General features: G+C 39.8%; 2 protein-coding genes across 2 annotated transcripts; both read right to left on the bottom strand.

Moving 5' to 3' along the window:
• Window positions 1-228: 228 nt before the first annotated feature.
• On the bottom strand, window positions 229-2,594 carry CLUP02_01692 (uncharacterized protein; the record flags this gene model as incomplete). The annotated part of the gene is made up of 4 exons (XM_049280730.1): window positions 229-439; window positions 496-1,005; window positions 1,056-1,370; window positions 1,504-2,594. The coding sequence occupies 4 exons, from the start codon at window positions 2,592-2,594 to the stop codon at window positions 229-231; spliced, it is 2,127 nt and encodes a 708-aa protein (XP_049136687.1).
• Window positions 2,595-11,380: 8,786 nt separating this feature from the next.
• On the bottom strand, window positions 11,381-13,278 carry CLUP02_01691 (uncharacterized protein; the record flags this gene model as incomplete). Its single annotated transcript, XM_049280729.1, has 3 exons — window positions 11,381-12,033; window positions 12,098-12,434; window positions 12,484-13,278. The coding sequence occupies 3 exons, from the start codon at window positions 13,276-13,278 to the stop codon at window positions 11,381-11,383; spliced, it is 1,785 nt and encodes a 594-aa protein (XP_049136686.1).
• Between the last annotated feature and the right edge of the window lie 1,519 nt (window positions 13,279-14,797).

Raw genomic sequence — 14,797 nt, 5'->3', positions numbered from 1 at the left:
TTCCGCGTCTCCTTCTGTCAATCGACAAGATTTGTCGGATGGAAGCGGCAGCTCTCGCTATGTATGCTGTTGTCAAGCAGTAAAATACGCTTATGATCCGCCCCGCACTCGTAGCAGAACTCGTGCTTGCACTTGGAACCTAGGAATCGGTCTCTAGGTTAGATGTTTCTTGAATTTCCCTCCCGATATCTGCTTGGCTGCAAGCACCGTGGCTCACTTTCGCCTACACTAGGAGCCCAAGGCCCCGGCATTGAACGCTGTGCGACCGTTCCCAGATAGAGTAACAGCCCCAACAGAATTCGTAGCGGCATTTAATGCCTGCGATGATGTTGGCTTCAGTTTGACAGGTACAACGCGGCGATAAGCAAGTGAAAAGGACTGGACAGGGGACCAAACATGAGAGACACAAGAACAAGGGCACTTACAAGTCATGTGCGAACTACCAAATTCCTGTCAGCTTCACCTGTCGCTCCGAGGTTACAGAGGGTCACTTACCATCCAGAGTTCTTCTCAATGGCCCATCCACAACCAGGGCATGGCTTTGTTGTCCGGTTTACGGTCACTCGACTTTGCTCTTCTTCCGCCTTTCGGCGAGCGGCAACTTTCCTCGCCAGGGCTACCGCCTTTCGGGCTCTTTCCCTTTCGGCACGCTCTCTAGCCTCATTTTGTTGGATCTCCGCTTGTTGTTCGGCCATTAGGCCCTGCGCCATTGCCCGATCGGCAGCCTCTTGCGCCTGTCGCGCCGAGTCAAACTCATCATGCTCCATCTCGATGCGCGAGCGGAAATTTTCTGGGTCTTGAAGCAGCGCATCAAGCTCTTGACATGACAGGTTCTCGTGCCATGTTACGTTATGGCTAAAACAAGATCGTTGACCGCAATGCAAACATGTCACGATGGGCTGATCTGCGCCGGTATCGTGAAGTTGGCCCGAGCCACAATTTGCCGTACACCAAATGAACTTATCAGCCTCAGCCATGGCAGCGCGAAGAGCCAAAGCCTCGTATCTTGGAAAACGTCAGTGTTTTTGTACCCAAGAGAGGCCAAGGGGGTTTACCGGGCAAATGTCTCTTCGTCTGCGTACTTCTGAATGTCGACGTATTCTAGCAACTCGCGGCATTCTGGGCACTGAATGTCGGTCCATAACTTGCTGTTCAAATCTGATTTGATGGACATTCGAAGGCACTCCAGACACGCTTCTGGCGGGTGAGTACATGTTGGAGTCACACTGAGGACAGGAAATGACGAGATATCTCTTGTCTCCGCACAAATCGGGCATTCTCGAGAACCGCCCAGGTCATTAGCTGGTAGCCTTTGCCTTGTAACAATAACATCTGTTGTGTCTGCCGCCTTGTGATATCTCTGGCCAAAACTATGACTCGTCAGCAATGCTGAACTGAAACATGAATGTTGACAACGAGAAGTGTTAACGCTGAATTGCGCAATCCCGAATTCATTGACGAAGGCTGATAAAGAGTATCAACCGAGCTTCAGGGTGCATTTACCTGAAATCATCAGCTCCGAGATCTGTGGATCGAGATCCCGATCCTGAATCTTGTCTGCGCAGAAACGCAACCGTCATTGCTTGCTCCTTCTGCTCAAGAAGCTCAACATAGGGGTTGTTCGAAGCCAGCGACGGGACCTTCGACGTTGATCTTGACCGTGTGGGCGGCGATGACACTGGTGGAGTACTAGCCGCGGTACTGGAGCTGCCGCCTGTTGTTTGTGGTGAAAACGGAGAGATATCGAAATCCTCAAGAATAGACGCTGGTGTTGGTCGGTAGCCCCTTTGTGGTGGTGGAGTAGAGGAGGATAGAATCGCAGCCTCTGTAACCGTGGCTGTCGACTTGGCTACCGGGAGTGGGAAGTCGAAGTCTGCCAAAATATCAGCGCTTATAGCGCGGTAGTAGTTGACTCGACGCGGAACCTCTGGTAAGAGGGCTGGTGGTCGGGGCTGATCGTGACGAGCACGCCGTGCTGATGTGCCTTGCTCGTTGTTTGCGTTGTTTGATTCATCAACATCCATAGCCAGCCCCCAATCGTATGCCGGGGCGGGATCAAGCCCATCGCTGCCAAAGCCTTCCACCAGAGAGGGATTGGCGCTGGAATGATAGCTTGGTGGTAGTCCGCTGGTTGGAGGAGCGAACATCTTCGTTAAGGGGAATTCTTCGTCATGTGGCACGAATCTTGGCGATGAATCGCTTGATGCGTCTGTATGCTGCCGGGGCGAGCTCTCTTCCAGAGCTATGATTGCGGGAATAGCTACTCGTGTCGCCGCTGATAATCTTGGAGCGTCTATGGAGCGCTCTGGAGTTCCGTTAACGAGAAAGTCCGCAGTCAAAAGATGAGACGTCGAAGGGATTGCAGTAAGACGAGACGCGATCTTCGGGTGCGACTCTGGAGAAGGGGAGTCGAATCTAAGAGACGAGGTGAAATGGCTCTCTTCCGTGGTATCGTTTGGCCGTTCCCCGCGCACTGAAGTGGACCATTGAGAGGGGGGCAAGGACGTATTTGGTTCGGACTCTGATGAACCGTTCGTGGTTTGCGGATCGTGTTGAAATGCTCCAGTCAATCTTCCCTTGAAAGATCGAAACATGGTGAAAGGGCGGCAAGCTAGCTGGGATGTCCCTGCTGACTGCTTGAAGTTCAACTCGGACCTTTAACCTTGCATCGCCGTCCAAGCATAGAGCTGATGCAGAAAGGCCACGAGGCAACGTGTTCGCAGTGCGGCTGGACGGTTTTGCAGCCGGGTACCTATCAGGGCAGAACGACTGACAACAAAAGTAAAGGATAAGTATTAGAAGCCGGCCACGGTACCTAGTCCAGACGAACGTTAGATGGCGACTCTAACGTTGAGGTGTCTTCGGAGACGAAACCGGGACTCGGACTCTAGGCTCAATGGCCTACACTCATACGTCTTGCGGCTCCTGGGAGAAGGGGAATGCGGTTCTCGCGGTTTGCCAGGCGGGATATGATGTATCGCGGCTTGGCTCAACCTTGTGAGGGCGTTCCGAATGAATGATGACGGCGGGCGCATGAGGCAACGAACTGAAAGGGTATCAGATGAGGCCGAACGAGGGGCGTTGGCGAACCTTGACGGTGGGAGGAGTTCCAGATTGGCGTCCAAGTGGTTCATGCCATGGTCAGACAGCTCCGAGGCGAACCTGCCTTGAATGTTTCTTCCACTTTGGGAAGCGATGTGTACGTACCGTATGTATGTAAGTACCTCTGGAGGAGGCAGATGTACCTACCGTGGGTACCTGAACGTCTCCACAGATCGCCTGAACCCACTCGCTAGCGCATGTCACTGCCCTTTGCCCGTCCTTAGCGGCCAACTGTTAAGCCTCGCTCAACCCCACCAAAGTCAATGGGCAGACTTCGCAGGTACCAAAGGCGGCCGGTTTTTGGAATCAAAGTCAAACAACCTAACAGTTCACCTACTTGCCTAAGCCCATTTGAAAGACAGAACAAAGTCATTTGCACATTTCTTACTTGCATTCTTTATACTTGCTTCAGCCTCAGACCCAGGGAGTGAACCGATCGGTTGTCTTTATAGGAACTTCGACATGCAACTCTTTCCATAACGCCTACACCAGGCTCCAAGAACCCGGTCATTGCACGTAAGCCTCACGGAGAGGGCTCTTGTGATAGCCTCTTGTTGTCCACATGGATTTAACACCTCATGAAGACTCTTCAATCAAGCAGTGATGCTTCATTCAATGTCACCCCACAAGAACCACTCATAGGAAGCAATATAGGTGTTGGTATCCCTATTACAGAGTAGTTAGTTCGAACCGTAGTTGACGAAGAGATTAATTGAACTATATAAATATCTACGTAGGTATAAAAAGGAGGTTCTAACTATAAGTTAGGCTAGCTATAATAATCGTAAATAAGGCCCCTAATTAGCCCCTATATAATTAGCTATATACCGCGGTCGAATTAAATTTCTAATTTAATACTAACTTTCTCTTTTTTTTTTTAATTTAACTGCTATAGTTAGAAATATAATTCGACCTCGGGCCCGTTTACTAAGTCGTCTCCTTTTCCCTCTTTTCTCTACTCTTTTTATATAACCTATCCCTCTATTTATATAATAACTTTTTTATTACTTACGAATTACTCTAATCCCTTATTTAATACTACTTTTATAAAAGCGTTTACGAGGTTATTTTTATTATTAATCTAACGGATCTTAAGTATTTTGCGCCTTTTGTACGATTACTTAAGGGTTATAATATTAATTATAAGCCTCTTTTCTTTCGTCGTTCTTAATTTAATAAAGTATTTATATAGCGAGTAAGAATTAGTATAAATAATTATTAAAATAAGTAAAAAGCTAATTCGATCGGTAATCTTTTTTAGCGTTGTTAAAATTATATAAGAAAGGTTAACGCTATTAACTATACTATATACTTCTAATACTAATATACTTCTCATTACCCGCTTATTTTTAGTTAACGAGTAGTAAATTATATTACTATATATAGTAAATTCGCTCTGGCTTATACTCTCGTTAACTAGGATAATAATATACCCTAATTACGAAGTAAAGTTGTTATTATTCGTAAATAACCTATTAATAAAGACGTAGAACTTACTAATCGTAAAGTTAATTAAGTAGTAAACGAGACCTTAATCGAGATTTAGTTATTACTACTTAAGCCGCTTATTAAGTACCTTAACGTCTTATTTAGTTAGATCTATAACCTACGCTACTTTAATATAATTAAAAGTTACCTCGGGCTAATAAATACTTATAATATATACCCCTTATATAAGCTTAGCCTTATACCACTTCTTAATATTAGTTACGTTCGGATTAACAAGGTTAATTTTCTTACCCTACTCCTTTTATTAAAAAACGACGGTTTCCTTTTTAATTATAAGAATCCCGCTATTAAATACTAAGGGGGTATTTATTATAAAGACCTCTTTTAGCTTCGCTACGAAGCCCGCTTTTTAGAGCTCCTTATCCTCTTTTTTTATAAAATTAATATTAAATAGGCCTAATATATCGTTAATCTATATTCTAACGATCCTAAATTAGTTACCTTCGTACTCCGCGATTAATAAGCACGGGTCGTACGTAAAAATAACTATTAATAATTAATTAATATAAAAATCGTAATAAGTAGCTTATTAATAAGTACCCAATTCTACGAGCCCATATAGTAGCTTAAGCACTTTAATAATTATACTTTTTAAGTACTTACTAACTATTTCTTTTAGTAAATAAGCTAGGATTTTCCTTATGAGCCCTATAGCCGATTAGGTATAGGCCTAAGTAATATTACGGCTCTAAATCTCGTATCCTTTCTTCCGTAGCGATATTATTAATACTATTATTAATCGTTAGCTATAGCGCTATATAATAAGCGATTATATAAATAGCGTCGCCTTTTTAACGTCGCCGTACCTTTAAATTACGTATTTAGACTTCTCGTATAACTAGGGTATTCTTTTCTTTTTAATCTTACGAACTATTCGTAATTTAAATATACGGAGGTTTATATATTTTTTTAGGTTATATAGGATAAATCGATAGACCCCTTAATTACGAAGAGTATCTACTTCGATAAGATCTAATCCCTTATATAGTTTTTTAGTAATTATAATTACGCCTTCTTTACGTAGTTTAACCGTTAGCTTAAAATCGGCTTTCTCTTTTACTATATAAAAAGTATTAATTACTTTATTACTAATAATAAATTACCGTATTAGGGCTTACCGTCGTAGTTTTCTACGACGTCTCGCTAGTAGTATTAGTACCCTTTTAATAATTTCCTCTTCCTCGTTGTCTATTAATACTACTACGACGATTTTATTAAGGATAATTTCTTATATTTTTACCGCGGGTTATATAGTTTCCTCTAGCTCTTTTTTTTTTTATAAGTTAGAAATTACCTTGTTAAAATCTATATAATACGGTTTAATTACTATAATTAATACTTCGAGTAGCTAGTTACGATCTCTCGCGACTATATAAGAGCGCTCGTTAATAAAAATTAACTTATATAGCCTAGCCTATTATTAAGTAATTTCGCGCTATACTCGTATATCTAAATTTAGTAGTATATTTAAATTATCCTCTATATCGGGCCTATTACGTATAGTAATTACTTTATTAACTTACCTTTTTACGCTTACCTCGCGTAGTACTTATATTACTTTTTTAACTATTCGGGCTCGTTAGCTTATACCTAGCGACGGTAGCGAGGCTAAGGTCGTTCTTAAATATACTCTAAATACTAATAGCGTTAATATAAGTCCGTTAGGCCCTATAGTATTATTATAGTATTTAAGTACTATCTAGAGGTATTCGTTATTAGTAAAATCCGGATTTTCCTTTTTAATAATTTTAAACGCCCTTTTTAACTACTAGTATGCCCTCTCTACCTTTTTAATATTATAATACGCTTTAACGGGTACGACTTTTAGCTATATACTATAGGCCGTTATATTATCCTTAAATTTTATTAACTTAAAGCTAGTACTAGCGTCGGTTTTAATACCATTTAGCGGTCCTTAGTATATATCGATTTAGCTTTTTTATAAGGCTACTTATACTATTTTTACTTATAAATCCCGGAGGAATTGCCCTACTAAGAAAGATATAGCTACGTCGATTATATATAGTACTAACCGACTATTTAAATAAAAGATATTAATAACGATTTCTTAGTAAAAATTAAGCTTATTACGTAATTTAAACTTAAATTTATATAGGCTCTGCGCATTTATTTAGTATTAGTAATATACTTTTATTAACTACTCTAGCGCCCCTATTTCGATATTATTATTACCTAATTATTTTAAGAGGTTATATAGCCTCGTAACTAACGGGTACCTAAATCTTTAGTATAATCTTCTAAGCTTACTTTTTATTAAGTAATTAATTAACTTCGTATTATTAGTAAGCTTTATAAATGTATACCCCTATTATCGTTTGACTATTTCGAAATACTTACCGCTAGAGATTCTATTCTTCGTATTATTAAATATAATACTTCGTTAATCTATATTTTTTTAAATATAGGAGAAATAGGGTATTAATAAGTAAAATATAAAAGATTATTGTTCCGAAGTACGTCTCTATTTTTATTATACTTAGGGTAACGATTTCTTTACCTAGGCCGAAACTAATCCTCGTAATACTCGCTATTAACGTATTAAGCGTTATTAATACGATTTTCTATAATACTTAGAATTACCTTTTTTTTTTAATTAACTATTATAATACCTTAGTATTTAGGATAATCTTATAGAAATTATTTAGGTCGTACTTTTTGCTCGTATAGAATACTTATACGAGCTTAGTATTCGAGGGATCTAAGTAGTATAAAAAGGACCCCTCTAGCTACCCCTAAATTTACTTAGTACTATATTCCTTTTTTTTTAATATTAAAAGAGATAGTGTCTTCTTTTTAATTATTAAGAGAATAGGCTTTAGCCCTATTAAATTCGCCTTTTTAGCCGCCTCTATATCTATTATCTAAGGGACCTTCCCTTATTATTTATAAATAAAAGCCTACTTATTAAAAGCTTTTACTACTTTCTATTCGTTTAGCTTTATATATTCTCTAAAAGCTAACGGGGTAAAAAAAGAGTAGTTAATATTATTAATTTCGTTATAATTTAATTCGTTAATATAGGGGGTAAGATCTTCTTTATTTTCTAAATCTCTTATAGGGGGTATATACTTTAAGCCGCTACTTTAGCTACCGTCACTAGGTTCCGTACCCCTAGATTTACTCTTATAAATAATAAAAAATTAGTTAAACTAACGAGGGCTAGTTTTACTATTTACTACCCTTAACTTTTTATACTATTTATATAATTTAGCACGCTCTTCCTTAGAGTAGTTACTTAACTAATATTTATCCTTTTTATAAATATAGTATTACCTCTTTTATTACCCTACTCGTAAGTTAAATCTCTACTTATTTAACGAATTTAGGCCTCCTTATTAGCGATTACTATATCTAGCCTCTTTTCCTTTCTTATTATATATTCGATCGACCTAATATTATTAATAAGGGCTGTTATATACTTAGAAATAGGTTTAGTACGGTATTTTTATTTTAATATTAAAGCTAGATCTTAACTTCGAGCAGAGCGTCTCATAGTTTTTAAGTAATTAGTATAGGGTTATTTTTATTTTTAATATACGCTAAACTACGGTATAAAAATATCCGACTTTCCGTTTATTTATCCCCTTATTTAACTAAGTTTTTACTAGCTTATTAATTCGATTAATAAGCTTTTTAAAAATCTCTACTCACAATTTACCTTCTATTATCCTAGCTATAAATATAAAAAAAATCGCTCGTAACTTAAATAAGAGCTTTAGGTTCCTATTATAAGTCTCGAAGTAGCTTCGGATTATATTAATTATACTAAAAAAGTCGTTTCGATCGAGATTACGCACCGCTTCGTAATAATAATTAGAGGCTTTACTTACGAATACGATATTAAATACCGAATAGTACTAATATTCCCTAATTCTAACTTTTTCGTAATAATTATAAAATATCGTTAGGGTTTCTTATAAGACCTTATACTTCCCCCTAGAGTATAATTTCTTTTTTAAAAAGATCTTTTTAAAGTCTATAAATTACCTCGTATTTACTACTAGATTTTCGGTATTTATATACGATCCCTACGTCGCTACGTATTATTAATAACTTTAGGTTATTTACCTCCTTTTTTATTAGCTAATCGGCGCCGAATTTCGCGTTAGTAACGTTAACGAGTTATAAATTAAAATAAACAAAATTATTAATTATCGTACTTCTAGTACTATATTTTACCCCGGTATATCCTTTTACGATAATAGATTTCCGTTAGTAATTATAAAAAGGAAATCTAGGTCGTTTACCCTTTTTTTAAATTTATTAAAGCGATTATACGCTCTATTAACCTATACTTAGTTCTATAGTACGAATTCCTCCTTTATAATTATCGCTACTAGTATTTTATATAGCTCTTATAATTATAATTACGCTAATAATACCCCTTACTTATAAAAGAATTTATTAACTACTTTCGTAATTCCTAGGCTTATACTTATAAACTATTCGTCTAGTTAATAACTAAGGTCGTTTACGATCTCGTAAAATAGGGGTTACCCCTATAGCCCCTTTTTCTTATAAACCTTAGTTAAATAGATTAATATTATATTAATTTACTCGCCGTTAGGCTAATTTACGATTCTATATATTTACGTCCCCTAATAGTCCGGGTTAATATTTACTTATTTATAAGGGATTAGGATTCTATTTAAAATCGGGTTTCGTCCTCTTTTTCTTTACCCTAACTCGCTAAGGGTCGTACTTTAGTTTATATTTATATTAATAGTCGCTAGCGTATTTAATCTTAACAGGGATATATCTAATCCGCACACTAGTTATAATAAATCCGTACTTTTACTACTTAACGAATTTATTAAGGTTTAAAAAATTCCTATTTCCTCTCGCCGTCTCGCTACTATTCTTATTTTTACTATTTTTAATAATTATTACTACCCTTTTAAATCGCTAGCTATTATACTTACTAAGATCCTCCTTTTTATTTAATATAAAAGGGTAAGTTTTAATAATTCCTTTTTATAATAATAGCGGTAGACGTTTATATTATTATAAGAAGATATAGTAATTAGTTTTAGGATCTTTATTAGTTACTAATTTCCGCTATCCTATATACTTCTAGCTTCCTAAGCTTTATACTTTTTATAATTTTTAAATAGCTTCTTTTTTTAACCTACCTCTTTTAGGGCAGTATTCTATAAAAATAGTTAAAAATAAACGCCGTGCGGCTTATAAAAGAGCTATATAGGCTATTAAGAACTATATAAACCGTTAAGTATAGTTAACGAAGTTAAGCCCTCTTTTTTATAAAATCGTAAATTTTAAAGACTTACTAAAAATACCTACTTATTGCTCGTACGCAATAGGGTTAAATACCTTAAAGATCTTATTTTTTATAGCCTCTTAATACCCTATTTTATATTTTTTAAGTAGTCTTTTTTGTAACTTAATTACGGTTAGGTAATTATTGCTTATTAATAATCCCTTTTATTACTTAGTTAATTTCTTAAAATTAATAATCTCGCGCTAGGAGCTAATATAAAAAGAAGCCCTTTAGCGGCCCTCTAAAAGATTCTTTTTCCTTCCCTTAAATCCTCGTCCTTTTAGCCTTTTTTTAGGCTAATAATAACTTTAGTAAGAGGTCGTAGGACTATTTTAAAATAACTACTTTTTTCTTAGGTTAATCTCTAAGATCCGTAATACTCTTAACTTAATATTATTAAAACCTCTAAATCCCCTCTTCCCTTATTAAACCGTTCCCTATACTATATTCTTAAATAATACTTAGGAAGTAGTTAAGGGAGCTATAAAGAGGTTATTTAGATTATGGGCTTAAAGTCGTACTTATAAGATCCTCGTAATAATAAACTTTTTTATATACTATAAATCTCTTAGCTTAATAACTCTTATAGGGTTACTTTTATTACTAAATAAGAATATTTACGTTTAGAGATCCCTTTTTTTAATTACGTAGTACTTTTTTATACTATATTATTAAGCTCGTTCGTTACGCTAATTAATTAAGCGAGTAGTCGTTATATAAGTATTTCCTTTTTCTAATTTAACTAATTAATTTCTAATTATAGGCTAGCTATAGAAAAGTCGTTTAGTAAAAAAGCTACTCGGGGTAACGGTAAAAAGCTAATTACTTAAGTAGTTCTATTAATTAACGTATTTTAATATAGTAAACGTCGACCTCTTATAAGTAATAAAGGGCTACGATTACTTAATTCCGTACGGCATTCGAGAATCGCCTCCTTTTTCGTCTATTTCTATAAGGTTAATTAGTACGAATTTCCTATTTTATATAATATTAAGAGGTCGTCTCTTTTACGTAACGAGATACCTTACTAATTTATAATAATAAAATTTAATTACTAATTAGTATTAATATCCCTATTATAGGGTAGTTAATTCGAACCGTAGTTAATAAAGAGATTAATTAAATTATATAAATATCTGCGTAAGTATAAAAAGGAGGTTCTAACTATAGGTTGGGCTGGCTACGATAATCGTAAATAGGGCCCCCAATTAGCCCCTGCGCAGTCGGCTGTATGCCGCGGTCGAATTGGACTTCCAATCCGACAATAGGGGACTATTAAGTTAACAGAGTGCACCTAGAGATTATTTGCTTCTACTGTCCTTAATGTTTTCCAATTAGGTAGATCAGCCAAACTGGTCCCGTAATATGTGCAATTCGGGAATATTGCGGCAATCCTTATATAGCAAATAAGCCATTGCACCGATACTAGTGTAGCAAATGAAGGATATTAGTGTGAGATACCTAGGTCTCCTAGCCCCCCCAACGGAAGTTTGTCCATCCACCAGCTTCCTGCCTCTCGCGGTCGCTTTTAGCGTAATAGAGGTGGCTCAAAAGCGTACGATCCCCATTCTCCTGGAACCTGTCACGCTTTTCTTGCGGTCCCCACGCCACCAGCATCCGTTGGCGTCGCACAAGCTGAGGTTCCTTGATGACATCCCTGCAGCCAATCTGTCGCATGTATAGTGCCGGCGTAAGAGTGCAAACGTTGAGCAGGTGGTGATATAACTCCTTTTTAGTAGGCTGGGGGTCAATCATTGTCAAATTGAAAGCCTTGCGGTTCTGGACTATGTTCTTGCAGTCGAGGTCTTGCAAATTGTCGAGAAAGTCGGTTGAAGTTTGCATCTCGCCGTCGCCACCCCAAACTATGTATGGGTTGATGTCGAAGTAGAAATGGTTGGTGGAGACCTGAATCTTCTCGTAGAGTTGCATCGCGGGCTTAATGCAAATCTGTTCGAAGCTCCTGAAAAATGCATCTATCTTGTCTCTTCGACAGAAGATTTTGAAAATGCTCGCAAGTTCGATCGTGAGCTCGCGCAATTTCTTTTCCCGGCAGCCCTTGAAGTCGCGGGAGCTCAAGATTGCATTGTATGCTTCTGCCGTCCAAGTTCGTATCGCGAAGAGATCTGCAAGGTGCATCAGTTATCAATACAGATGTTCAATGGTAACCCTGCAAGAATATGCTGGTACCTCGCTTTGGGTCGACATGATTCTGAAGCGCTGTTTCCACGAAGCTGAGGACTTCGACGTAGTTGGCGATGGAGCCGTACATGATATTTTGGAAAATGTTCTCGTTGATGAACCTCATGATAGTTGCAACAATAATGTCTTCGTCCGTTTCTGGAAAGACTGCGCCATGAACTAGGTCAGGATATTGGTGTATGACCTGCTTCAACTTGAGGGCGTCGCTAGGCCTCCTACGGGTAGCCGTCATCAGGTCTTCAACCCCCTTTTCATGGTCATCCAGATAGGGATCCATGAACTTGGAAACCCAATCGCTGATTCCCTCGACGAGATCATCGTATTCCTATCGGCCTGTCAGACAACTCTCGCTGGGTGTCTCGGGAGATACTTACGCGCCCAACTTCCTCGCGAGTGAGCTCCTTGCGGTAGGGCTGAAGGCTAAATATGTGAGATTGAGCATCTCTGAGTTGTTCTTTCAAAGCCGCGTTCTCTGTGCTGAGCTCATTGATTTTTGACGAAAGAGGGGCCGTGTCTTTCTCGATCTCTGTAATAGTTGAGGTTACGGTAGACTTGATCTCGCCTATCCTCCGCTCTGCTCGTTCTACCTTCTCCTCGGCAATCTCAGCTCGAGCTGTTGTTGACTTGAGCCTGTAGCGCAGCTCCATGATTTCGCGGCGTAGCAATGAGTCATCACTGGAATCTGCCTCGCCTCCGCCGTCGCGTGCATTGGGGATAACATGTTTCTCGGAAAACTCTCTTGATGGCGACGAAATGTCAGCACCAAGATCGATCAGGTCGCATTCGACAAAAGAAGATGATGTTACTGTCGAAGAAGGCGATAGAGGATGACGAGAAGAATTGGAGGTGGGATAATGATTGAAACGAGTGGCAACAAGGCCTTTGGGTAGAGCTTGCCTGGGTCCGCTGCTCTGAGCCCCGTTCTCCGGAGCAGGTATCTCGACCTTGGTGAAGCCCATTTTGTCAGTGTCAGAAGTCGCGTGTGGGCCGACTGGGTCTATTGTGGCAGTTGCTTGATTCCCCGGGGCTTGACTGTAGGTAAGTCTCGAGTCGTCGAGGATCATGACACCAGCATCAACGTCGAGGGGTCTCTTGTCCGAAATTGGTGGGCTGTGATCCTCGCGGTGCTGCGGAAGAGCCGGGTCTACCTGTCTGAGATCTTCCATCATGCCGAAAAGCAGTCCTGGAAAATGGCAACGATGAACAAGATGTTTGGATGAAAAGAGAGGTCCGAGTCTACCTGTGCATCAGAAAAAAGAATGACTTGGAGGGATGGGATGTTGCTGGAGGAGAGGCCTGAGGGAAGTTGCACGGACAAACCAAGGAAGATTCCAGTGTCTTGAGGAACCTACCTTATCCAAGGTCGGGTACTCAGGCCAGGTACTTTGCATATCTCGAAATGCCGCCTGTGGTGCCCAGCCCAAGACAAAAGTTCAAGGTCATACATCGAACCTTATTGTGTGATGAATCCTGGGGCTGAGAGGGCTGCCCAGAATAGGAAACCTGAAAGAACACCCTCAAGTCTCTCGAACATATTTGGCGCTTGATTTGCAGTCGGCCTCTCATGGGCTTGTCTTGGTATCAGTAGGAAGCAAGGCAGCTTTCGGTGAAGGAGGGCTGTTGCTGCATTGGAAGCTGCCTGCTCATTAACCCCGCCAAGTGGGGGCGGACAACGGCGGGTGGGGCACTGCTGAAATACGTACTTTTAAGGCTGACACCCTAGTTGTGCTCAGAAGTACCGATCCACTCCATCAAAGTCACTTTCTTTAACAGGCATCCTGACCTTCGCCAGAAACAGCTCAACACGTTGGAGTGATGCTGGGAGGCAGTGAGGGTTGAACACTTTGGAAAAACAGTGGCATAGTACGGACCGAAAGGTGCCTCATGAAGGTGCCTGAGCTACATGGCATGCCGGACGAGTATCTCGGCGCTTAGGCCTACGACATGTCGATACATCCAGACGTGTCTGACAATGGAAGTCAGAAGCCGCATGAGCTTGACGCATAAGGCAGTGTTTCTCCAGGGGGCTGATTACTCGATTCAATGATTGATAGCTCTCTTTCATGTGCAGTCTTATTCGTGCCTCGCTTTTTTGTCTACCTTAGTCTGGTATAGATACCTCTGAAGTTTACCTACTCGTACCTGCCTCAGAAAGCTTGATCGGCCAGGGAAGGAGCTACAAGCAAATCGGAGCTTCCTTCCTTACCCGTTTGCGCAACGCCCCGTCAAGGACGTGAAGACCAAGAAGGTTCAGCCAGAGCCTCTTGCTGCCCTGCACCCTTCAACACATCCACCCAAGCTTCATCAAGGCAGATTTTCTTTCGCCTGCTGACCTCTACGTACCTTGCCCAAGCACATGCTTCCATCAAGCTTGATGAGGCCCGGCTTCTGACATCGCCCTCCTTCCTATCACCTCAAGTTTTCCTCCTTACCTTTTTGCACCTCTTTCTACTGCGACCAGGCCATCCTGAATAATTGAAATCTTCTTCACCCTCTTCTCGGGTCCGTCAAGCCTACTCGGATACAGCTTCATTTGGAAACACACAGGGCTTCCACTACACCGACCCCAAGACTTTGATTTGTTCTGGTGGATGACAGCCGAACATCGACTTGCATCTGCCTTCTACATCCATACACACTTGTTATCGCTTCTCAGCTTTGATACCTTCTGCAACACCCGGCAGCAAC

The sequence above is a fragment of the Colletotrichum lupini genome, chromosome 1, assembly GCF_023278565.1.
Source record: "Colletotrichum lupini chromosome 1, complete sequence".
NCBI classification, from domain to species: Eukaryota; Fungi; Ascomycota; class Sordariomycetes; order Glomerellales; family Glomerellaceae; genus Colletotrichum; species Colletotrichum lupini.
Note: the sequence above shows the minus strand (reverse complement) of the source record. Positions and strands in the feature narration are given on the sequence as shown.